The sequence below is a fragment of the Camelina sativa genome, chromosome 12, assembly GCF_000633955.1.
Source record: "Camelina sativa cultivar DH55 chromosome 12, Cs, whole genome shotgun sequence".
In the NCBI taxonomy this organism is placed as follows: domain Eukaryota; kingdom Viridiplantae; phylum Streptophyta; class Magnoliopsida; order Brassicales; family Brassicaceae; genus Camelina; species Camelina sativa.
In genome coordinates, this window is record NC_025696.1 from 30,769,168 (window position 1) to 30,791,413 (window position 22,246).

The 22,246-nt window shown below is 35.7% G+C and overlaps 5 protein-coding genes and 1 non-coding gene across 8 annotated transcripts; 2 read left to right on the forward strand and 4 right to left on the reverse strand.

Moving 5' to 3' along the window:
• On the reverse strand, positions 1,561 to 2,803 carry LOC104732946 (putative germin-like protein subfamily 1 member 9). Of its 2 annotated transcripts, none has more exons than XM_010452549.1 (3): positions 2,729 to 2,803; positions 2,301 to 2,462; positions 1,561 to 2,178 (listed from the first exon to the last, which is right to left on the reverse strand). In XM_010452549.1, exons 2-3 carry the CDS (start codon positions 2,422 to 2,424, stop codon positions 1,637 to 1,639), a joined length of 666 nt encoding a protein of 221 aa, XP_010450851.1. In that variant the 5' UTR covers positions 2,425 to 2,462; positions 2,729 to 2,803; the 3' UTR covers positions 1,561 to 1,636. The 2 variants fall into 2 exon arrangements, with proteins under 2 accessions (XP_010450851.1, XP_010450852.1); XM_010452550.2 differs by having other exon boundaries at positions 2,301 to 2,428; positions 2,729 to 2,797.
• On the reverse strand, positions 8,807 to 8,880 carry TRNAI-AAU. Its single transcript has one exon. It is a non-coding gene; the product is annotated as a tRNA-Ile (tRNA).
• LOC104732947 (uncharacterized protein YwbO-like) lies at positions 9,027 to 11,319 on the forward strand. The gene is made up of 8 exons (XM_010452552.2): positions 9,027 to 9,183; positions 9,771 to 9,925; positions 10,013 to 10,132; positions 10,216 to 10,259; positions 10,354 to 10,479; positions 10,629 to 10,713; positions 10,804 to 10,860; positions 11,000 to 11,319. The coding sequence occupies exons 1-8, from the start codon at positions 9,105 to 9,107 to the stop codon at positions 11,075 to 11,077; spliced, it is 744 nt and encodes a 247-aa protein (XP_010450854.1). The 5' UTR covers positions 9,027 to 9,104; the 3' UTR covers positions 11,078 to 11,319.
• Positions 11,490 to 13,781, reverse strand: LOC104732948 (E3 ubiquitin-protein ligase At3g02290-like). Its single transcript, XM_010452553.2, has 5 exons — positions 13,552 to 13,781; positions 12,920 to 13,204; positions 12,390 to 12,789; positions 11,994 to 12,103; positions 11,490 to 11,693 (listed from the first exon to the last, which is right to left on the reverse strand). The coding sequence occupies exons 2-5, from the start codon at positions 13,040 to 13,042 to the stop codon at positions 11,661 to 11,663; spliced, it is 666 nt and encodes a 221-aa protein (XP_010450855.1). The 5' UTR covers positions 13,043 to 13,204; positions 13,552 to 13,781; the 3' UTR covers positions 11,490 to 11,660.
• Positions 14,123 to 15,792, reverse strand: LOC104732949 (exosome complex component CSL4-like). Its single transcript, XM_010452554.2, has 6 exons — positions 15,580 to 15,792; positions 15,300 to 15,374; positions 15,124 to 15,212; positions 14,959 to 15,043; positions 14,632 to 14,713; positions 14,123 to 14,446 (listed from the first exon to the last, which is right to left on the reverse strand). Exons 1-6 carry the CDS (start codon positions 15,730 to 15,732, stop codon positions 14,355 to 14,357), a joined length of 576 nt encoding a protein of 191 aa, XP_010450856.1. The 5' UTR covers positions 15,733 to 15,792; the 3' UTR covers positions 14,123 to 14,354.
• On the forward strand, positions 15,991 to 22,224 carry LOC104732950 (AUGMIN subunit 5-like). Of its 2 annotated transcripts, XM_010452556.2 has the most exons (11): positions 15,991 to 16,943; positions 17,522 to 17,952; positions 18,243 to 18,351; positions 18,729 to 18,870; positions 19,072 to 19,242; positions 19,464 to 19,673; positions 19,753 to 19,938; positions 20,295 to 20,454; positions 20,834 to 21,029; positions 21,135 to 21,267; positions 21,717 to 22,224. In XM_010452556.2, exons 1-11 carry the CDS (start codon positions 16,423 to 16,425, stop codon positions 21,849 to 21,851), a joined length of 2,394 nt encoding a protein of 797 aa, XP_010450858.1. In that variant the 5' UTR covers positions 15,991 to 16,422; the 3' UTR covers positions 21,852 to 22,224. The 2 variants fall into 2 exon arrangements, with proteins under 2 accessions (XP_010450858.1, XP_010450859.1); XM_010452557.2 differs by lacking the exon at positions 18,243 to 18,351 and having other exon boundaries at positions 16,423 to 16,943; positions 17,522 to 18,061.

Below are 22,246 nucleotides of genomic sequence, written 5' to 3' on the forward strand. Positions count from 1 at the left end.
ATCTGTTCTAGTTAGAAAGAAGAATCAAAGGAAGAGTTGAGCTTGAGAAGTCTTAATCAAATCAATCCTTCTAATCTCCATCTATTTACAAAGCTTCATTGTCTCCATCACATATTTAATCTTCTTCTTCTCCGTTACCATAACTCTCTCAGCAAAAGCTATAATCTCCACTGTTATAGCTCTCGCTCATTTCCTCCGTCTCTCACCACCATCTCCATCGTTGTTCCTCTTCCTCTTCAATGATCTCCCTCTTTTTTCAATCTTATGCCTACACTAAGTAGATGACTGGTCAACGTTGGAACGAACTGAGACGGCGATGGTGGTCTCTTCCCAGTGGGTTGATTTGAGAGGACCACGATCAATTCCATACCCTTTCTCTTTGTATGATTCGATTAGGAGGAGAGTCTCGTCGTGAGTCTGGAGTACATGTCGGGTTATTCTTGCGACGACGGAAATTGTAGCGGCTAAAGCGGCGGAGTACGGTGAATTGAACAAACGAATTGTTCCGGCGCGTCTCTTAGAAATTGATGAGGATGAACTTAGAAATTGAGATCTCAGATCGGAGGACTCGACACAATGTTTGCCGGAAAATTTTAAAATCGTGAATTGGATTTTTAGAATAATGAATTTTAGTATTTAAGTTAATACTCAATATCACAAATGCTACATTTGGAAAAGTTGAATGTGTGTGCTAACTTTGGAAGAAAAACCTAAATTAGTGCTATTTTAGGGTATTTCTCTAGTATATAAGACTTTATGTTAAATGTTTTAAAAATTTTATTAACACAAACGAAAGCCAAAGCATTAGATTTGATGAAAGGATTTATCTAATAGTTTTAACAAACCAAGCAATTAACCTCGAAAGAGAAAAAGAAAAAACAAAAAAAAAAAAAATCAAAACCAAAACTAACAGTTAACCTCAAAGACTATGATTTGTACTTATATTAAAGCCCACATTTTGTAAAAGCCTTAGAGTTTAAACATATATAGGATTTGAATGGTTGGTTCATACACTCCATACTAAACAATGCATACTAGTAATTTGGTATGCTCTGCTCCATACTGAAGTATGAAGCATTTTTAAAGCAGACCAGAAAAATGCAGATAAATAGTTATATTTCAGTATGAAGTTACAGTTCACTCCATACTATCATGTATTTTATTGGTCTGCATTTGGTCCGACAATGGTATGAAGTTTATCAAACAAGTGTGTGAATAATAGAAAATTTGCGGAATGGTCCGATTTTAGTCCGATCTGGAGCGTACCAACCAACCATTCAAGGCCATAATTATTATAAAAAGTTTACTAAAAAAAGTACTAAAATTTTGGATACCCTAATCCATTGCTTCAGTTTCTTTTTCTGTGGGCCGGACATTTTTATGTAATTCTGTTCAAGTAGAATCCTTCTTGTGAATTTCCAAAATGAAACTTCGAGTACAATTTTTTTTTTTTTTTTTTTTTTTTTTTTATATCACATAATCAGACCATTCCGCTATATATGATGTCTGGTCCATACTTAGACCAGGAGGGACCTTATCAAGTTTTCTCGTGTNATATTATGATTAGCGGATAATGCAAGATCCTTATTTAGATGAAGGTACATAAAAATGAAAGTAATTCAAAAGCACAATGTTATTATTTTTTAAACTTATTCTGTAGATCCATGACAGTCCTAGCATCCAACTGGAACGCCCTCGCAAGAACATTCGGGTCTATTGCTGGGTTAGACCCAAACACGGTGTCGGCAATAGTGATGGCACCGGGGTGTTGGCTGCTTAAACTAGCGAATGCAATCGCGGGATATTTCCCAACGTTCGCTTGGAAATGAACGAGTCCCTCTGGAAACACAAACACATCACCCTTGTTGAGTACTTTAGATAAGAGGCGGTTTTCGGGGTTTGACGTGACAAACCCTACTAGAAGCGTTCCTTGTGCGACATACATGATCTCCGAGGCGCGTGGATGGGTGTGAGGTGGGTTCTGGCCGTTAACTGCGTAATCAATACGGGCCATTGAGATTCCAAGGGTGTTTAACCCTGGAATCTGGTTAACATTGGCGGGTGTCACAGCATACCCAGTTTTTGCATTAGGTGTTCCTGCTTTGTGGAGCCCTCCCCGGAAGAAGTCCTCTTCAGTGACGAGCTTTGGGTCCTTACAGAACTTTCCGTTCACAAAGACTGAACATTTTATAACCAAATAAAAAGAGTGTAAGAAAACGTAATGCATTTTCCAAACAATCAATTAAATTTATAAAAAAATATATATAGTTAAAATGATTAGGGAGTAAACATGTACATACCACCATCTGCTGGGGTGTTGATGGCGACGCAGAAGTCCTGAAGAGAGCTTGGGTCCGAAGCATTGGTTAGTGAAAGTGTAATAGCCAAGATTGATAGAACAGCAAGAAGTGAGAGATTCTTCATGGTTCTATATTTAGTTGAAAGGTTTTTCTTAAGGTTTTCTGGAGAGATGATGATAAAGTTATAAGACATAGATCTCAATTTATAGATAAGTATAGGTGTTAACCGTATAACTGATGAACTTGATGTTTGAAATGGTTAAAAAATTATGCTCCCTCCACACACTATGGTTATGGTGGTATAATAATAATTTGAAAATTATAAAAGAATATATGAATAATGTGCACTTCAGGTTAGAATGTCAGAGGATATTTTACCTCAATTTGCAATGGAAGTTACCAAAGTTTGTCAACAAAAAAAAAAAAACCTTAGTGTCTGATCTTGCACACCTCATATATCCTATCGCCTATCACCTATCGCTTGTGGGAGAGGTCTATTTTGGCTTATAAATCAGTCAAATTGTCAAAAGGCATTGATCTATATTTAACATTAACTTAATATTAATTTCAAAAATATCCAAAAAAATTGAAATTAATATGTGAATCTATCTATATTTATAAAGTAACATTAATTTGTGATTAATTTCAAAAATATCAAAAAATTGAAATTAATATGTGAATCTATCTATATTTATAAAGTTAGTTTTTCTCTCTTCTCATTCTGCCAGCTAAGCATCCACCTAAGTCACATTATCTTTTATTTAAAATAACTTTAAAATATTCATGTAGTGCATATTTATGTTAAATAAATAAAAATACATAATATAAAATAAATGAAATGTTAAAATAAGAAAAAACAATACTGTAAAACTTTTATTAGTGGTAATAAATAATTCAGAAGTAAATTTTAAATTCATAGTAGAATAAAACAGAATTTATATAATTGTATTTATAAAGTTTAAAAGAGGAAAAAAAATGAAAGTGAAATAATAGTTTATAACATGATCAAAAAAGATAATAAATTTGATGTTTCATAAATTGAATCAAATGCTTTTAATCCAAATTTGAGTATTGAAAGGTAGTAATTAAAGAGAAAATAATTATAGTAATTACTATCTTTCAATAATAATTTATATATCATACGTAAAGAGAAAATAATACTTTCTCCGTTTCAAAATATAAGATGTTTTAGAAATTTTTTTTGTTTCATAATATAGGATGTTTTTAAATTTCTATGCAACTTTTAGATTATTTTAATATTTTATATTATGCAGTATTGTTTCTGATTGGTTGAACTTGTTAAAAGTAAAACCTTCTTAATCTGCATGATTTAGTTAAAACATCCTATATTTTGAAACGAAGGGAGTATAATATTTTTAAGGTCTGTAATTCTCAAATAATAATACACATGCTAGGTATAAAACTTACAACATTTAAAAGTTGAAGTATTAACCAACATTAACTAATAAAATGAGGTATTATTTTTCCAGAAAAAAAAAGATAAGGTATTATTTATCCAAATAAAATAGATGAGGTATTTATAAAGTTTTTTTCCCTTTTTCCTTTTGATAAAGTAAACATAGTCTGTCTGATTATCTTTTTACATGATAAGACACGAATGTATCAACCATTGTAAAAAAACTATATCAATAATATATATTTTTTTTTAAACCTACACTGATTTGCTCTAGTTAAAAAGAGCCAAATCCAAGCAGAGCCGGTCATAATGAAACACTTGATTTTTATAACCAGAGAGATTTGCTCACACCTACTTTGTAAGATACTTCTTTCAATTTGACATAATTTTTGCTATTTTTCCATCACTTTTGACTACTGTTCATTATTTTTGTGACTATTTTGCCTATCACATTCTTAGGGAAAACGGCTTTTCCATACCTGGACAATTTCAGTATGTTCAATTCATATATCGAACTATTGGGTATGCGAAAACATACATTGACTCTTAAAATATTTGAATTACATATCTGAATTTACGATTTTGTGTTTAATTATACAAAAACGTGATTAATTAGTAACTCTGTTAATTTCACCGTTAGACCAATCTGACGTGGAATCCACGTGTGACAAAATAACAAAACGACGTCGTTTTAGTCGTTCGAACAAAATAATAAAAAATGTAATACCATGGATTCAAACCTGCATCCGCTCAGTATCTAACAAGATACTTAACCGCTATGACATTAACCATTTATTGCCTTTTAGTAAACAAAACTTTAATATATCGTATTTTGTGTTTCTTCTTCTTCTCCTTTTCCTATTTCTCCATGGCCGACCTTTTCTCACTTTATTTTTCAGAGGTGGCTGCACTGAGAACTACCAAAATGAAGATAGAGACGGAGGGTGAAAATGAATTAGGGCTACTAAATCCATATGGTCAAGCTTGTTTTTGTTTCCAATTAAATTTTCAGATTTCAGAAGAAAACAAATTCCCAAATACCCACAGATCTGATTCACAAATAACCACAACTAGTAACCACGGAAGAGAAGCCAAGCGCTACTCCATCGATAACTCGGGCCCTCCACAAAGATCTGGGAAAACTAAAGAGTAAAAAGAGAAAAAAAAAAAAAAACTGGATCTAAATCGATTGAAAAGGAAAAAGACACAAAATATATAATTCTTTGTTTATTAGAACATAAAGGTCGTTATTAGTTGTTTTGTTTGTCAACATGTAAAAGTTGTTATCGTCCTAGCGGTTAAGTAGTTCTTCTAATCGTCAATATTCTCTGGTTCGAGACCAGGCATCTACAATTGTTTTTATTTTGTTTGAACGACTAAAACGACATTGTTTTGGTTTTTTCTTCACACGTGGATTCCACGTCAGATTGGCCTAACGGCAAAATTAACAGAGTTACTAATTAACCACGTTTTTGTATAATTAAGCACAAAATCGTAATTCCAGGTATGTAATTTAAATATTTTAAAATTCAATGTATGTTTCCGCATACCCAATAGTCCGATGTATTAATCAAACATATTGGAATTGTCCAGGTATGAAAAAGCCGTTTTTCCCACATTCTTACAAAACAAACTCAAAGGCACCAAAAAAAATTATTTGTCGTCTCTTTCCTTTTCTTATCTTTTTCTTTCTCTTTAGTCACTTATTTTTTTCTCTCTTTCTATAAAATAAAAATTGTAAGTTCTCTCTCTTTTTCGTTTCTCCTTCATCGTCATCATCAACAAACACTCTCTTTTCCAGATTTCATAGCGGACACATCCGGCAAATGCCTTCAGCCTGAATTAAGATAGATCTGATTTGGTGTAGCTTCGACAAAGAAGGCATCAAGATCTCATATGAAATCAAAATTCTTCCATCAACATCCACCTACAAATTCACCATTAATAAGTTAACAATCAAAAAACTTCATCAGAGAAGAAGTTTTAGAGAATAGTAGCTTGGAATCTTCTTTTTCCTTAACCAACTCATCACCGTAACCTACTTAAACATCACCATAACCAGATTCTTCACCACTAATGGATATGGATATGGAGAAGCATGTGGGTATTGTGGCAATTATGAGTAATAGAGCTATCTTATGAATATAATTTTGGTTTCATTGGAATGTTTAAAGATCTGATTCATATCCAAATGCACTTACATATGTTAGCAGGGAGATTGAGTTTGTGAATTGTGATGTGTAGATTAGCTAGAAATGGATGATTCATTTTCTTCTCTTGTGATCCATACATGACTATCCATTATAAGCTATCCACTATAAACTAACCATCTCACCAAAACACATCTGATCCATACCACAAACAAAGCGCAGTTTTGATGATCTAGGCTGAGAGGCCGGAGCTTGCCTAATTTTTTTCCCCAAATGTGTAGTCTCTTCCTAGTAATGATCTCCATTTTTCAAATGTTTCATCTTTACAGATGTGTCTTCCATGACAACGTGTGCATATGGAAACATATTTATTGATTGATTTGGGATTTTTTTTTTTTTTTTGTGCACCCAATTCCTTAAATTAAACTAAAAAGATACAAGATAGATGAAGAACACATTCAGACAGACCCGAATTGACAGCTTGGATATTAAAGCAGTTTGAACCAATACAAGATAAAGATAGAGACACAAGCTTGAGGAAGATTGATAGGGTCCAAGAGAAGTATCAAATCTAACTAACACAAGCTTGCCCGTGAAAGTGATAGAATTCAACACAGAATACTCGACTGGGGAGAAGGTAGTCACCATACACTGTGACATTAAAACAAGAACACTCTCAAATGATTCTCCCACGAAGGGGGGGGGGGAGATTTGAGCAAGGTCACTCTCTCAAATTCTGCTAGCACTTGGAAAAACATGAGCCAACAGAGGAGACGCCGTAGACTGGCTCTGCCTCAAACGCAAACACGAGAACACCAGAGAAGTATCCAGTGAGCAAACTCAGACATAAATGGTTAGGCATGTCAATTAGGGCCAAAGCCCGCAGGCTAGTCCAGCCCGGCCCTGAAAAATACCGGGCTCGGGCATAAATATATATGTCCAGAAAAAATCGGGCCTTACGGGCTCAGTCCGTTTGGGCTATAGGGTTTTTTGGGCTTAGCCCGACCGGGCTCACGCCAGCCCGAAAAGCCTTTTGTACTTTTGTGTTAACATTTTTGTTTGATTGCAATATTTGATTAATGATTTATTGTAAATAAAGTTTTAAACTCTAATCATAGTTTTCATATTTACTTAATAACCTTATTTAATACTTTAAAAAATGTTATCTAGGATATTTTATATAAATTATATATTGTTTTATTTGGTTAAAGTATTAAAATTTTATTTAGTTTTAAAATTTTTCTTGTAAATTAATTTGGTTGTAGTAAATATAGATGAGTTATTAAAATTTTGATTGATTTGTTTTATAGTGTACCTTTACACTGCTTTTTAAGGCTTATAAGTTTAAATTTTCGATCTCTAACATAAGCCCGAAAAAACCCGAAAAGCCTTGTAGCCCTGTTAGGGCCGGGCTCGGGCTTGGACTTTGAAATATAGGCTCGAAAATATTTTAGGCCGGGCTCAAACATATGCGGGCTTTACGGTTTTTGGGCTGGGCCGGGCTGGGCCAGCCCGATTGACACCCTTATAAATGGTCAGACAACAAACCAACAAAAGTGGTTCTAGAATGGAAACTAGTTCCATATATCTGAGACAATAGGGAGAGGGAAGAACCGGTGAAGCCGGAGAAGTATATGGTGTCTAATTCATCTGAACTAGTCTTCACCGCAGCCAAGGGAGGGCAAGAGAAGTATCCAGCAAAAACAGAGAAGTATCTGAGAGTTCCAACCTTGAAACATAGAGAAACGGAAGAGCGACCAACCTTAATCAAAGAGGACGTGTCAAACTGCTCGAGAAACAAAGATGGCGAGGTTGAGAAGACAATTGATTCAGCAACCAAGACAATGGGCCAGTCCCAAACAAGAGGGCCACTGAGATAGATGAACACCTTCAGTGGGGATACGGCTGAGAGGCGGAGGCGAAGAAAATGCGAGTCAAATGACGACAACGACTGAGGTGAAGCTATCTTGACGAGAGGGTCTGGCGGATCTGGAGGTTCTGGTGGGTCCGGAGGAGACAAAACGCTCACCCGCGGCACCAGATCTGGTGGCCCTGGACATGAGAAACCCACCAAAAGCAGCTGTACCCAAGTCATGGGAATGAAACAAGGTTCGCCGGCGTCGTAGATCTGCCGACGTAAATAAGAAAACGGATCTTCGTAGTCCTTAGCTGGACCCGAGAGAGGCGAGAGAAACTCCGATTAAGCGACGAGGATAGCGGGGAAGAACAACGGAGGAAGAAAGACATCATCTCCTCGGCGAGCGGCTGTCTCGGGCTTTGTGCCTGGGAGAGAAAGCAATTAGGGCATTGATTGGGGTTATAATGCAATTTTTTAGATAGAAAAGTATATTAGATAACAAATAGAAAGCTATAAAAATGTTAGACCTTAAAACGTCCTTTAAATTATGTTCATGGGATCGCTAATGATAGTTTGTAATGTAGAACATCTTTATTCTATTTAAGTATACACAATTAAAGTTGAAGTTAGATTATGACACAACAACAACATTGATACATACTATTCGGCCACAAGGACTTGTCATACAATTTATATGTTGCTGTATAGTTTTAAAAAGTTTTGGTCGTTGGGATATACTTGGTAAAATATGCTATGTTTTTGTACAACAGCTATTTATCAAAAGTCAACGAGATTAACTAAGCTGCAACCACAATATAGGGAAACGTATCATAAACATTTATGAGATCATGAATGGTGATACTGCAATAGGATTATTCAATTAACATTGTAGAAGGATTTGTCTTCTTCAGTGAGTTAATCAAAATTACATTGTTAAAAGACTTGTTTAATAGAAAGAGATCGTCTAGTGGATAAGTTAAAGAAAAAAAAAAAAAATAGCGATCCAGCTATTCTAGGAAAAAAAAAGAAACATTTTTACAAATTACAATTAATTCATCAAAAGAATTTGTTTTTTCAAAATTGGCCCATGCAGGTTTCGAACCTGCGACCTTCGCGTTATTAGCACGACGCTCTAACCAACTGAGCTAATGGGCCATTTGCTTAAGTGCTACAATCATTGCAAATAATTTTAAAAATTGTTTTTTGTGAATTTTTTTTTTCTAGTTTGGTCAAATTAACCATCATTTTCATTTCAATTTATCAGTCAAGAAAGATAGAAGAAAGATGTTGAAAGTATATTTCATACGGATTAGTCAAAAGAGTATACAAGACAATGTAGAAAAGTAGGGGAGAATGTGCTATATCATCATCGTGCGTGCATGGTTGGTGAGATTATGTTTCGTACTTGTCTCTCCATTAGAGGTTCACCTGCATCTTCTTTCCTCCAATCTTTTCCAGGTAAACTATGAAAATCATTTTAGATCATATATTACACATATATGCGTTAGATTTGTACAATTAGGATATGAATCGTTCTTCTAATCTTTGAGATTTCATCCAAATAATCTTTGAAATTAAGCGTTATAGCTCATTTCTTGGAGAATTTTTTAAGAGTTGAATTTTTCAATTTCTTGTTTGATTAAAGAACTGTCAGAACTATAAAATAGGGTGGATTTAGAGAGTTTTTGTCTGAGTCCAAAATTCTTGGACTGGTGAGTCCAATCTAAGAATTTTCATATAGGCAAGTTTTGAAATGAAACTTTTGATGTGACTAGTATTGATAGAACAGTTATGTAGTTCCAATACTTGGATCCACCTGATAATGAAGATCAAGTTTTTTTTCTTTTCCAGTTTCTCACTTTAATGAATTCTCAATGAATTGTCAAATTTTGATTATAATCTAGGAGTTTTAGATAATCTTTGTATGTGAATAAGATGATTTCAAGTGCCCTTGTTGACTTAAAAGTGAAGATCAAGTTTCTTTCATGTTTTTCTGAGTTTAATGGATCCATTGGTTTATGTGTTTTGTGATTGAATTTGATCAGAGAAACTCCTAATGGCTGAGTCTACGAGCAATACCGCATCGAAAAAGCTCATTCAAATTGATGTAAGCTCGGATTCAGTGTGTCCATGGTGCTTTGTGGGAAAGAAGAATCTTGACAAAGCCATTGATGCATCTAAAGATCGATACAACTTTGAGGTTACCTCTCACTACTCTCTAATATTTCGTTTACTTGAAGAATGATTGAGATGGTGACAGTACTTGTCTCTTGAAAAATAAACGTAGATCCGATGGCGTCCGTTTTTTCTTGATCCATCTGCACCAAAAGAAGGTGTGAGTAAGAAAGAGTTTTATAGACAGAAATATGGAAACAGATATGAAGGAATGTTCGCACAAATGACCAAGGTTATTATTTAACTTACCAATTCTTTAACGTAGCTTATGTTCTTGTTGAGACAATCTTGAGATAATCTTTCATTTCACTACAGGTCTTTAAAGGTCTTGGCTTAGAGTTTGACACATCCGGTCTCACGTAAGCACCAAGATATTTTCTTTTAGTTTATCAACAATGAAGAGAGATATCTTTTGTCTATTTTGTCTAAATGTTTTTTTGTTTATAAGAACAGTGGAAACAGTCTGGATAGTCATAGACTTATACATTATGCCGGTAAACAAGCGCCGGAGAAACAACATGAACTTGTTGAGGAATTGTTTATCGGTTACTTCACGCAGGGAAAGTTCATTGGTGACAGGTGTTAAACACAAAGCTCTTATCCCAAAAAAAATATGTAAAACAGTTTTGTTTTGGGATAGATAAGCCTTTAAGTATCCTTACTTTGTACTGTTTTGGGATAGATAAGCCTTAGACGTTAACTGGACATAACCTTGCGGATGAATTCAGGGAGTTTTTGGTTGATACGGCTAACAAGGTTGGGATAGAAGGAGCAGAAGAATTACTCTCAGACCCCAACACTGGAGTCACAGAGGTGTGTTTGAATCATGTGATTATTAGTGTTTGTTCTGTAGGAAAATGTGTTGAATGATGTGTTCTTAACTTTTTTTTTTTATAATGAAAGGTGAAAGAAGAGCTGGCAAAGTATTCACAAAATATCAGTGGAGTTCCAAATTATACGGTAAGTTTACGCGCTACATATCGATTGGCCTTTATAAGATCATGGCAAAACTCTAGTACAGAGTGAAACAGACCGCCATTTTTAATGTGTCCTTGTAGTCTTGTATCCTTACTTTGTACTGTTTTTTTTCTTTTTTCAGATTAACGGGAAGGTGAAAGTGAGTGGTGCGCAACCGCCCGAGATATTCCAGAATGCGTTTAAAGCGGCCTCAGCTTGAAATACAAACAGTGAACTCAAGAGTTGTTGAAGCTTTTAATGTCCATGGAGACTGTGTTTATTTTCTTTGAGCTTTGCGTTTTTTACTGTTTCAATAAGTTGGTGTAATAATACAAATTTGGTGTGTTTCAATAAGTTGGTGTAATAATACAAATGTGGTGTTTCAATAAGCTGGTGTAGTGATACAAATTAGGTCTTTGATGGATTGTCTAATAAATTCAAAGAAGTTGAATAGAAACACAACGTTCATCCTTGTTCTTCTTCTTGCTCTGATTTCAGAAATAAAAATATTGTTTCGGGTTGATAAGCCATATATGTTTATCATTTATATTCAGATGAAAACAAAAGTGATTGAAAGATTCATACTTTTTTCATTCCAATAAACTTTTTGAAGATAAATAATGATATATATATATATATATGAGTCTATAATATTAGGAGATATCACACAATTCTCATATTTACTGTCAAAGGCATCTGGATATTCACAGAAAGTTTTATGTACAAGTGATTTCTCTCTGTTTATTCTATAGAGCAAGACTCAACTCCTTTTTTTGTTCTTTGAGGAAGCCTTTATTACAATGCTAAGAAGTTTCGTTTTCATCAAATGCCATCACCTGAAAGATTAGGTTGGAAAAAAATTAGCTAAAGATGCATTAACTCCAAAATGTTAATTTATGTCATGGTTCATATGACCAAGAATAGTATGAGAAATGGACCAGTCCATTCTTTTCTTTTCTTTTTTTTTTTTTTGGATCTCAGGACCAGTCTACTTATGGATGCAATAAATGTTAATGCTTAAAATGGAGTAGAGAAATTCTAATACAAAATGATGCACATTTAATATCTATGAAGGAGACTGATGTAACATTTAACCAAATTTGAAGTTTAAAACTTGTAAGAAAGCGACGAGTTACCTTTCCACAGACAGGGCAAGTTTCACTTCTCTCCATCCATTCATAGATACAGCTAAGGTGGAAATGGTGAGAACACTTGGTTATTATCTTTGGATTCTCCGGGGTGTAATCTGCACATTGTAAAACAAAGAATTCTGAAACCAATATTGCATCAAAGCACTCGCAACGATTTCGTTATCTACATAATTCCATTCTAAGAACTTTAACGTAACTATCCTGAGATGGCCTAATTACTCAGGAGAGCATTAAATCAAGAAATGGAACCATGAAAGCAACTTATAAAGATATACTAACAACCTAACACACTCCTTATCACGCGGTAATAAGCTAAACAAAACTGCATATGATGAGTTCAAAGAGAATAATAACAGCATCAAACTAGTGTCTTAGTTTTACCATCAAGGCAGGTTGGACAAATATCTTCATCATCCGATTCTGCGTAATAATTTTCAATCCCCGGCACTGTTTTCGACTTTGCAATGGTTGATGAACCTTTAGAATACAATTCTTTCGAACCATCTTCACAATCAGACTTACTCCATTTACCTCCACCACCCAAAGCTTCAGAACTCATTTCAGTATCACCTCTTAATGGTTGTGATTCTTCACCTGAATGGCTAGAGCCCTTAACAAGACGAAAATACCTAGGATCAGCATCGTAAGGCAATGGTCTTGGAGGAGAATGATACACATTAGACAGAGAGTCATCAAGTGCAGTTGTTGAATTCATCACTGTAGCAGTCTCGACGGTTGAAGGTATCGGATGCATTCCCCCTCTATTAAATAACGATGCATACTACACAAAAAAAAAGAGGTAGACCATAAGTTTCAGCAAAACCAGAGTTCATATCTACCAAAGCATGAGAAGATATTAATGATTTTGATGTATCATTGCTTAATTGATGAAGAAGGTGGAAAGAACATACCAAACCCATGAAACTCTGGAGGAAGCAATTTAGACATGGACAGTTCCTCCTAGTCATGGAAGTGTTTGGATTCACATAACTCTCAAAGAGATCAACTTGAAAGCAACAACAGAAAGCACCCATATCTTCAACAAACTCAATAACCTCAAGTTTTCAAATTTTACAGAGAATGAGAGAGGAACCCCAATTTCACAGAAGTTTTTTTTTTCACTAGCTCCCGCAAACCAGAATCCTCTCTCTCTCTTCTAAACTGCAAAACTCTTGTTCTTACAGTCGAATCACCACCTGTAATAGAAGAAACATATCAAAATTTTACATTTCTAAAAACCAAATGAAACCAGGCAACCTGCTAATACAAGTTCTAGAAAAATCAAGTTTTAGGAAAAAAAAGATTCGTTCTTTAATGTATGAGAAAAAAAAAAGCATCAACCTTTGAGAAAAAAAAGCATAAATCAGAGAGATGAAACCAAAATATGAAGGAATCATCAGAAGCTTATCAAAGAAGGGTTTTTCGAAACCGATGAAACATTAGATGATCATCAGTAATGAATGGTATTCAATCAAATCATATGATCATCAAATACAATTTTTAAAAAGAAGTAGAAAAAAAAAACAGAGGAATCGATGAGCACCTTTTGAGATAGAGAAGCCTGAGAAAAAATCCAGAAGCAATGAGAAAAAACAAACCCCCAGGAAATCTCCGGGTAATTAATTAAAATTAATCTGTTGACTAATTCTTTAAAAATTGAAGATTTTTTTCAGGTTTCTCTTCTAAAAAGTGCAGAATGATTTTCCCGGAATAATAGCGATCCTTCCTCTCTCTCTCTCTTTCTTTCTTTCTTTCTCGTCTTTGTCTTCTTCTTCCTTTTTCATCCATACCTTTTTGGTCGAACTTTTAACCAGGAAAATACAGAAATTTTCCAGAAACAGTCCCTTTAATTTTACTTATTTTTACTTTTGACCCTAAATGTTTGATTACAAGCTTAAGCTACCCTAATTTTGACTCTACACTCTCTCTTATCATTCACTAGTTCTCTTTGCAGTCAGTGTTGTTAAGTTCACATCTGAACAATTCACCAAGATATTTGTGCCAGCTCAAAAGATTTAAATGTCGCGACATCAAATGGTATTTTAATTTTACTTACATAGTTGGAGTTGTGGATTTGTGTTCAACTTTAAAATCAACTGTTTTCTTTTACCAAGAAGCAAAAACATAAACACACAAATTTTTGAAATAGTCACTAACAACAAAATGTCTTTGAGTTTAACAACTTGTAAGTACCCTAATTAATATAGTATCATGAATGTGCCAACCTTGATAAGGTCAAGTGGATCTAAACTTATCTCTACACCTGATTGATAGTCAAAATTGTAATAAAATCTCACAAAGACCACACCACAATATGTGAAGAGGAGCCAAGTATCGCCTTGAAGTTCAACTACCCACTTTGGCAACTTTCCTTTGCTCGGTTTGGCCTGACAAGGGGCACTGCATCTCCGTCCAACTTATAGGAACCATTGTTTCGCCTGCACAATCAATCACCAGACCACGAAAAGGAAGTTAACTATGATCATTCAAAAGGAAATTAACTTCATGACATATAAGTGCCAAAAGAAGTAAATTACAAGTTGGAAATGTATACACTTTGATATGTGAACAGCTCAGCTATAGACTTAATAGTTTCCAAGAGTAGGAAAATAAAAGAATATACCTGCAGCACTCTCTGCTGAGACCACACCAAGTTCATTCTTAGCAGTCGACAAATAGTATGCCCGTGCATCACCAAGAGACAGCTTTAAGAGTCCAAAGTTAAGGAAACTTCAGATGTTATTCCCTAAAACATCATATACTATTATAGATTACAACTACGCTACATTCGAATTACATTATACAACAAGATGTGTGAGTGAAAAGAGTAACTGGATGGCACAAGGTAACAAATCCTAGAAATGTTTAAGCACTGGTCGACCCCTAAACTGTAAAAAGTACCAGATACTAATAGACAGTAAGTAAGAAATCTTAGGTGTGCAAAGGATACAACCATAGCTCTAACAATGTCACCAGCATGGAAAGACTGATGCAAGTCAACTTTGTCAATCTCTGTTGCTCTAACATCTTGTTGCCTTTGAAAGAGCAAACACAAGTTAGATCAACACATAAAACAAAACCAAATCAACACCATAGAAGCATGAGAAATTCCAACCTGATCACGCCAGCAAAATTTTCACGAACGGCCTTTGGACCAACACATAAGATATCAACAGCAGCCATCCGAGCCATAACTTTAGTCACCTATCAAAAAATAACAGAGAATCAGAGTTCCAAAATTACTTATTTTCTTAGTATGAACATCAATGAATCCACAAGTACAAAACTCACTCTTGCTATGACAACAGAACCAGGCTCTGGTATAGGACCATGTGCCTTGTGACCCGTAACTTCCACAACAGCTCTCTGCTTTGCCATTTTGATGATCCAATAAGTTATATATATATATATCAATAAATAATCACAAAAACAAGTATAACAATCCAACGATTTTGATTTCAATTACAATCAACAATCCAACGATTTTAATTTCTCAGAGGATTCAGCAAGCTATATTAATGTAACAGAGGAATCAATCACTTGAAAAAAAAATTGAAACAAAGCACGAAACCTGGTCAAGTGATTCGGGAAGAGGAGAAACAATCCGACGAGTTCCTGTGAGGGAAGCGTAGATGGTTGTGTCGTTGACGTAAGCTCCTTTTCCGGCTTTAAACTCAGTCGCTTTCCCAATTACATCTCCCGGCGTTACTAGCTCCGTCGTCATAGTTTCAAAATTTTCCGATTTGAGACTGTGAAACAAACAAAACCCTAGGAACCTGAGGGTTTTTGATCGGCAAATTTAACCAGGAAAAACATAAATTTCCGGAAATATGTCCCTTTCATATTTTGTAAATTCAATTTTGACCCTATAGTTTTGAATTATACTTTAAGCTACTTTAATTTTGACCCATCTGTTTTTTAAATTACACAGTCCGACCCGGATACACCTAATACCCGAATCCTAACCCGGTTAATTTTTCAAGTTTCAACAGTCGACGACACACTTGCAGAAAAAATTCGAGTTTGATTCCCTTGGAATTGGAAAAATCCAATAAACAAACAAGCGGGACCTTCAATTTTGAAATCTCTCTATCCAGATCCATCTCTCCGTCATAGTCTTCCTCTTACCGTCACCGGAACCGGCGAGAATTAGTCTTCGTAATTCCAGATCTGTTCGTATAGTACTTTTTCATCCTACCGAGTTCATCGGATTATTCAGTTCGCTTGATTGTTTCTACATTTCTCGAATTGAATAGGTTAAAAAAATGTGTACGTACTCGATTTGAGTAACCTAGGTGTTTCGGTACGTTTCTGTTTTGGATTTGAGCAAAAAGACGGAAAGCATGAGTAGAAATTTCGGAAGTTTCGTGAAGATTTGAGGGATTGGTTTTAGGTATTTGTAGTTGTAGAGAGAATGCAGAGTTTAACGAGTTCAGCTCCGACACCGGAGGCGATACTAGAATGGTTACAGAAGGAGATGGGGTACAGGCAATTAGGTCCGTATAGTGGATCAAGCAAGTCTCATGTTCCTTCCATTGATGCTATTAGGAAGATTTGTAGAGGGAATATGATACCTGTTTGGAATTTTTTGATAAACCGAGTGAAATCGGAGAAGACAGTGGAGAGAATTAGGCGGAACATTACAGTTCATGGAGGAAGTAGTAATGCTGCAAGCGTTGGGAGTTCTGCGAATCCTGTGAAGGAGGAGGGTAAGGGAAAAGGACGGCGGAAGGAAAAGACAGTGACTGGGGAGAGTTCGAGTTATGCAGAGGGTAGAGAGGCTGCATTGCAGGAAAGGGAATTAGCTGCAAAGGAGGTGGAGAGATTGAGGAACATAGTGAGGAGGCAAAGAAAAGATTTGAAAGCTAGAATGTTGGAGGTCTCTAGAGAAGAAGCAGAACGGAAAAGGATGCTTGACGAAAGAGCAAATTACAGGTTTGATTTAAATCTTCATTTTGGATACAGTGTTTCAATACTTTGCTTCTCACTTGTAAGAGAATACAATAGAAAAAACCTGCACCACTTAGCTTTCTCTGATTGTGGCTATGCGTTTTTATCACTAGTCTTATGTCCCCAACAGAACCGTTATAAGTATAGCTTTTTATCTTTGTCATGTTTAGCTAGTTAGAGTCTGTGCCATGTTTAGCTGGTTTCGATTTCGTTCTCTGTGATTAAAGCAGTCATGTATATATATATAGCCCTGAAATTTTTCTTTTTAGGTCATGTTGATTCTCCAAGAATCTTGATATACCTCTACGATGGAATATATGAGATTTCTTCAGGCTATTGTGTTGCTTTGGTTTCATGGATATGCCACATCAACCATTCTTAAGTTTGTATCCATGCTTAATGATATTAATTTTCTATTTTCCCCTGTCATGAAGCTTTATCAACAGCATCGCTCTGTTGAAATGCATTGAAACTGCTGATACAACAATGGAAATCGTTGTTTCTGTTATGCTCAGTCTATCTTTCAAATTGTTTGGTGAGTTTTTTTTGTTTCCTTTTTTCAGACACAGGCAAGCATTATTGGAAGCTTATGATCAACAATGCGACGAAGCAACGAGAATATTTGCAGAGTATCACAAAAGGCTACAAGTCTACGTTAATCAAGCAAATGATGCAAAACGGTCTGTCAATTCGTCGAATGAAGTGTCAAGCAGCCTCAGTGCTAACAGTGAGAGGGAAGCTGTTTATTCCACTGTCAAAGGAACTAAGTCTGCAGATGATGTCATTCTCATGGAAACAACCCGAGAGCGAAATATCAGAATAGTTTGTGATTTGCTTGCATCACACATGATTGAAAGAATACGTAACTCTTTCCCTGCATACGAAGGAAATGGAATTTGTTCACATCCTGAGCTGGAAACAGCCAAGCTCGGTTTTGAATATGATGGAGAAATAACTGATGAGATGAAAACTGTTATAGTAAATTCCCTGAGGGGTCCTCCTCTGCTGCTTCAGGCTATCGCTGCATACACTTTACGTATTAAGACCCTGATATCCAGAGAGATGGAGAAGATTGATGTCAGAGCAGATGCTGAAATGTTAAGGTGTCTTCTGACTTTCCTCTTATGCCACACTCTGTTATTGTGTACTCCTGATTCTGCAGTGTGACTCAAATGCACCTTGCATGCTATTTTTGCTGACTGATGCGGAAGATTATGAAACACATCTAGCAATTTAGTACTTTCTGATTTCGTTGCAGCTAACTTNTAGTAAATTCCCTGAGGGGTCCTCCTCTGCTGCTTCAGGCTATCGCTGCATACACTTTACGTATTAAGACCCTGATATCCAGAGAGATGGAGAAGATTGATGTCAGAGCAGATGCTGAAATGTTAAGGTGTCTTCTGACTTCCCTCTTATGCCACACTGTTATTGTGTACTCCTGATTCTGTAGTGTGTGATTCACTCAAATGCACCTTGCATGCTATTTTTTGCTAATTCTCTTGAGACTGATGCGGAAGATTATGAAACTCATATAGCAATCTAGTACTTTCTGATTTCGTTGCAGCTAACTTCTATTGAAACGTATTTTGATCTGGTCAATATGAGCTGTTCCTGGGCTTCCTTTAAGTTATGTTTGATCAATGATTATTGTATCTCTATCTTATATCAAGTTTTCAGTTTTCACCAAATGAGTCATATCTGCTTTCTTAAGTTCTTGTTCCAGGGTTGCTTTGGACTAACATAAGCAATTGGATGTCAATCTATTTACAGGTATAAGTTTGAGAACAACCGGGTAACAGACAATTCTTCTTCTGATGTGAGCTCGCCTTTGAGTTATCAGTTTAATGGTAATGGGAATATAGGCACAGACACACATTTCCAAGGATCTAACAACCAGCTCCTTGAACGGCAGGTTGTTTTCTTTGTCTAGTTTTGCTGGTTCTTCTTCTAATTTGTACATACAGTGAAAGGAGAGTTATTCAAGTTAAGAAAATGTTAAATTCAGACAGATATTTGGTTTGGTCTTCCACTGTTGTTTTTGTATGTGTTGCACTGTACGGCCATATTTTTAAAGTCTGTTTATCTTACCTTTCACCTGTGCTACTTTTTCCAGAAAGCGCATGTTCAACAATTTTTGGCTACTGAAGATGCACTTAACAAAGCGGCCGAAGCTCGTGATTTATGCCACAAATTTATCAACCGTTTGCATGGAAGTGCTGATGCAGCTTCACATTCGTTTTCTGGAGGCACAACACAGAATGGTAGCAATCTTAGGCAATTTGAGGTAGATGCCAGATTCCCTTGATTTCTTTAGTTTTTTTCCTTCCACTTGAATCTTAGAAGAATAATTATATTCTTGTACAATTCTACAATCACAATACTTTTATGTATGTCATGTAGCAGGCACTGCATAACTGATTCTCAGTTATCATGAAAGTTCATTGTATGTTTAATATACATGCAGATATATTTGCTTGAACAAGCTATCCAATTTTTCTTTTGCAGTTGGATGTATGGGGAAAGGAAAGAGAAGCTGCTGGTTTGAGGGCTAGCTTAAACACACTGTTATCTGAAATACAACGGCTAAACAAATTATGTTCAGAACGAAAAGAAGCCGAAGATTCCTTGAAAAAGAAGTGGAAGAAAATTGAGGAATTTGATGCTCGCAGATCCGAACTTGAAACCATATATACAACTCTTCTCAAGGCCAACATGGTAATATCCCAACTGATTCTTTCATTAAATTGTTAAGTGATAATTACTATAGGCAATACTCTGACCTTTTTTTATATAGGATGCTGTTGCATTCTGGAATCAGCAACCCCTCGCTGCAAGGGAATATGCAGCAGGAACTGTAATTCCAGCTAGTGAAGTTGTTGTGGACATTTCAAACAGCGCAAAAGATTTTATTGAGAAAGAAGTGTCTGCTTTCTTTCAAAGTCCTGATAACTCTCTCTATATGCTTCCGGCTACTCCCCAGGTATGTAAATTGTCAGATGACATTCTAGCAATTTCTGCCAGATACAAGTTCAATCGGAAGATATATATTTGACTGATAACTGAAGACTGATGTTTGTTGCACAATACACAAATAACAGAAGTTGCATATAGAAATGTGTGGTATATGTTCAAGCCTCAAGGTTCTTTTGGTCTGTAAGTCAAATAATCATGCATCATAGAAGAACATTGGGAATATGCTTCAAGCAACATTTTTGCTGGTCTCATAGGTGTAACGGAATGTGAAAATAGAAGACTTAGTGTTCTTTCAAATTAGCAAACTTGTATATAGATAAATGCCTCGATTCTGTTCATTTATATGAAAATCTTCTTCAACAGGGACTTCTAGAGTCTATGGGAGCTAATGGATCAACAGGACCTGAAGCTGTTGCCTATGCAGAGAAGAATGCTGCTCTATTAACTGCAAGAGCAGGTGCAAGAGATCCATCAGCAATTCCATCTATATGTCGCATTTCTGCTGCCCTTCAATATCCTGCAGGTGAAATTTTCTTCTTTTTAGAAAAAAAAAATACCCAATGACGTACAGTTCATCCCTCTGGAAAGGTTCATGTGTATTGAACCATACCAGTTTGAAAGAGCTTCCTATTGGAAACCATTGCTCATTGTCTCATGAATTAAAGTGTCTTTCAGTGCTATGCAAAATCAAATAAAACAAACATCGAAAACACTTGTTCTTAGCACTGTTGGTTCATCAACCTACCACGTAGATTGATGTATGCTAGAATAGCCACATAGATTTGCTGCTGGTTTCAAGCATAGAAAGTGTTCCCTGATATGAAATCCTTTCATAGGCCACAATGTTTTAGTGGCTTCTTAGTAGGGTTTGATTATAATGAATATTCTTGCTTCTTAAATAGGTCTGGAGGGTTCAGATGCAAGTTTGGCCTCAGTTTTAGAGTCTCTTGAGTTCTGCTTACGGGTTCGTGGTTCTGAAGCATGTGTTTTAGAAGACTTAGCAAAGGCAATCGATTTGGTCCATATACGACAGGATCTAGTTGAAAGTGGTCATTCTCTGTTAGATCATGCTTTCCGCGCGCAGCAAAAATATGAAAGGTAAGACGTATTCCTCTGTACTTTGGCATACACAGGCCACCGATATCGGTATTTATTTATTCCTATGTAAACTTTCATTGTACTAACTATGTATTTTGTATGCAGAACAACTAATTACTGCCTAGATCTCGCTTCTGAGCAAGAGAATACAATATCGGACCAATGGTTGCCTGAACTTAGGACTGCAGTCCAGAATGCTCAAGCCTCCTCTGAGCACTGCAAATACGTCAGGGGTTTGGTATGAAACTAATTTTAACTAAAATTCTTGTTTGTTATGCATAATATAGTACAGATGGTGACCATCTTAATGCATTTTCATGTGGACGTTCTAAGTCATATGGCTCCCAAAGTATGGCTTGTCTGAACCATAAAATGAGAAGCATAAAATCTGCCTGGCCGTGTTTAAATGAATTTTGGTTTGTGTTTGGGATTTGAGATCCTTCTTACAGTTGGTGCTCTTTAAGCTTACCTTTTAATTTAGTCTCCATTATAACTAGTTAATTTAACTTTCACTGGACAATGGTTTACAAGATTGCGCAAATCAAGTTTATGTTTTCTAGTCTTTTAGTTGTCTGTCATATATTGTACTAAAATCCTTATTTACCTTCTTTTTTTTTTTTTTAATTCTTCGGCACACCCTTTCACATACGAAGCTTGATAACATTTTTGTTTGTGTATTTAATGCAGCTCGATGAATGGTGGGAACAGCCTGCAGCAACAGTTGTTGATTGGGTCACTGTAGATGGTCAAAGTGTTGCAGCTTGGCAAAACCATGTCAAACAGCTTCTTGCCTTTTACGATAAAGAATCATTGAGAACGTAAAAAACCCTGTCGTGGCCCGCTCAATTCTCATTATACACACTAGTGAAACTGATCTTCTACAACAATGTATGCAAAGTGGGAAAACTCGATGTGCAGTTTGTAAAGAAAATGGTAACTCTTCTTCTCTTTTTGTGTGTCGTCGTTATAGTTCCTCAGGTTATATTTTTACATCATTGCGGGAAACTAATGTGTTTCGCCATTTGTGTTTTGTGGGTTTTTAATCAAGTATCTCCGTTTTTCTGATTCTCTTAATCAGTCTTGTATCACGAGGTTTGTGTTTCATACATTGTTAGCTAATATGAATCAGGTTTCTGCAACATTGTAAGCCCTTCTTTTAGCTTCAATCTTTGAATGTGAATGTTTGAGAGATAAAGACTGTGTTGCCAACTACTTCT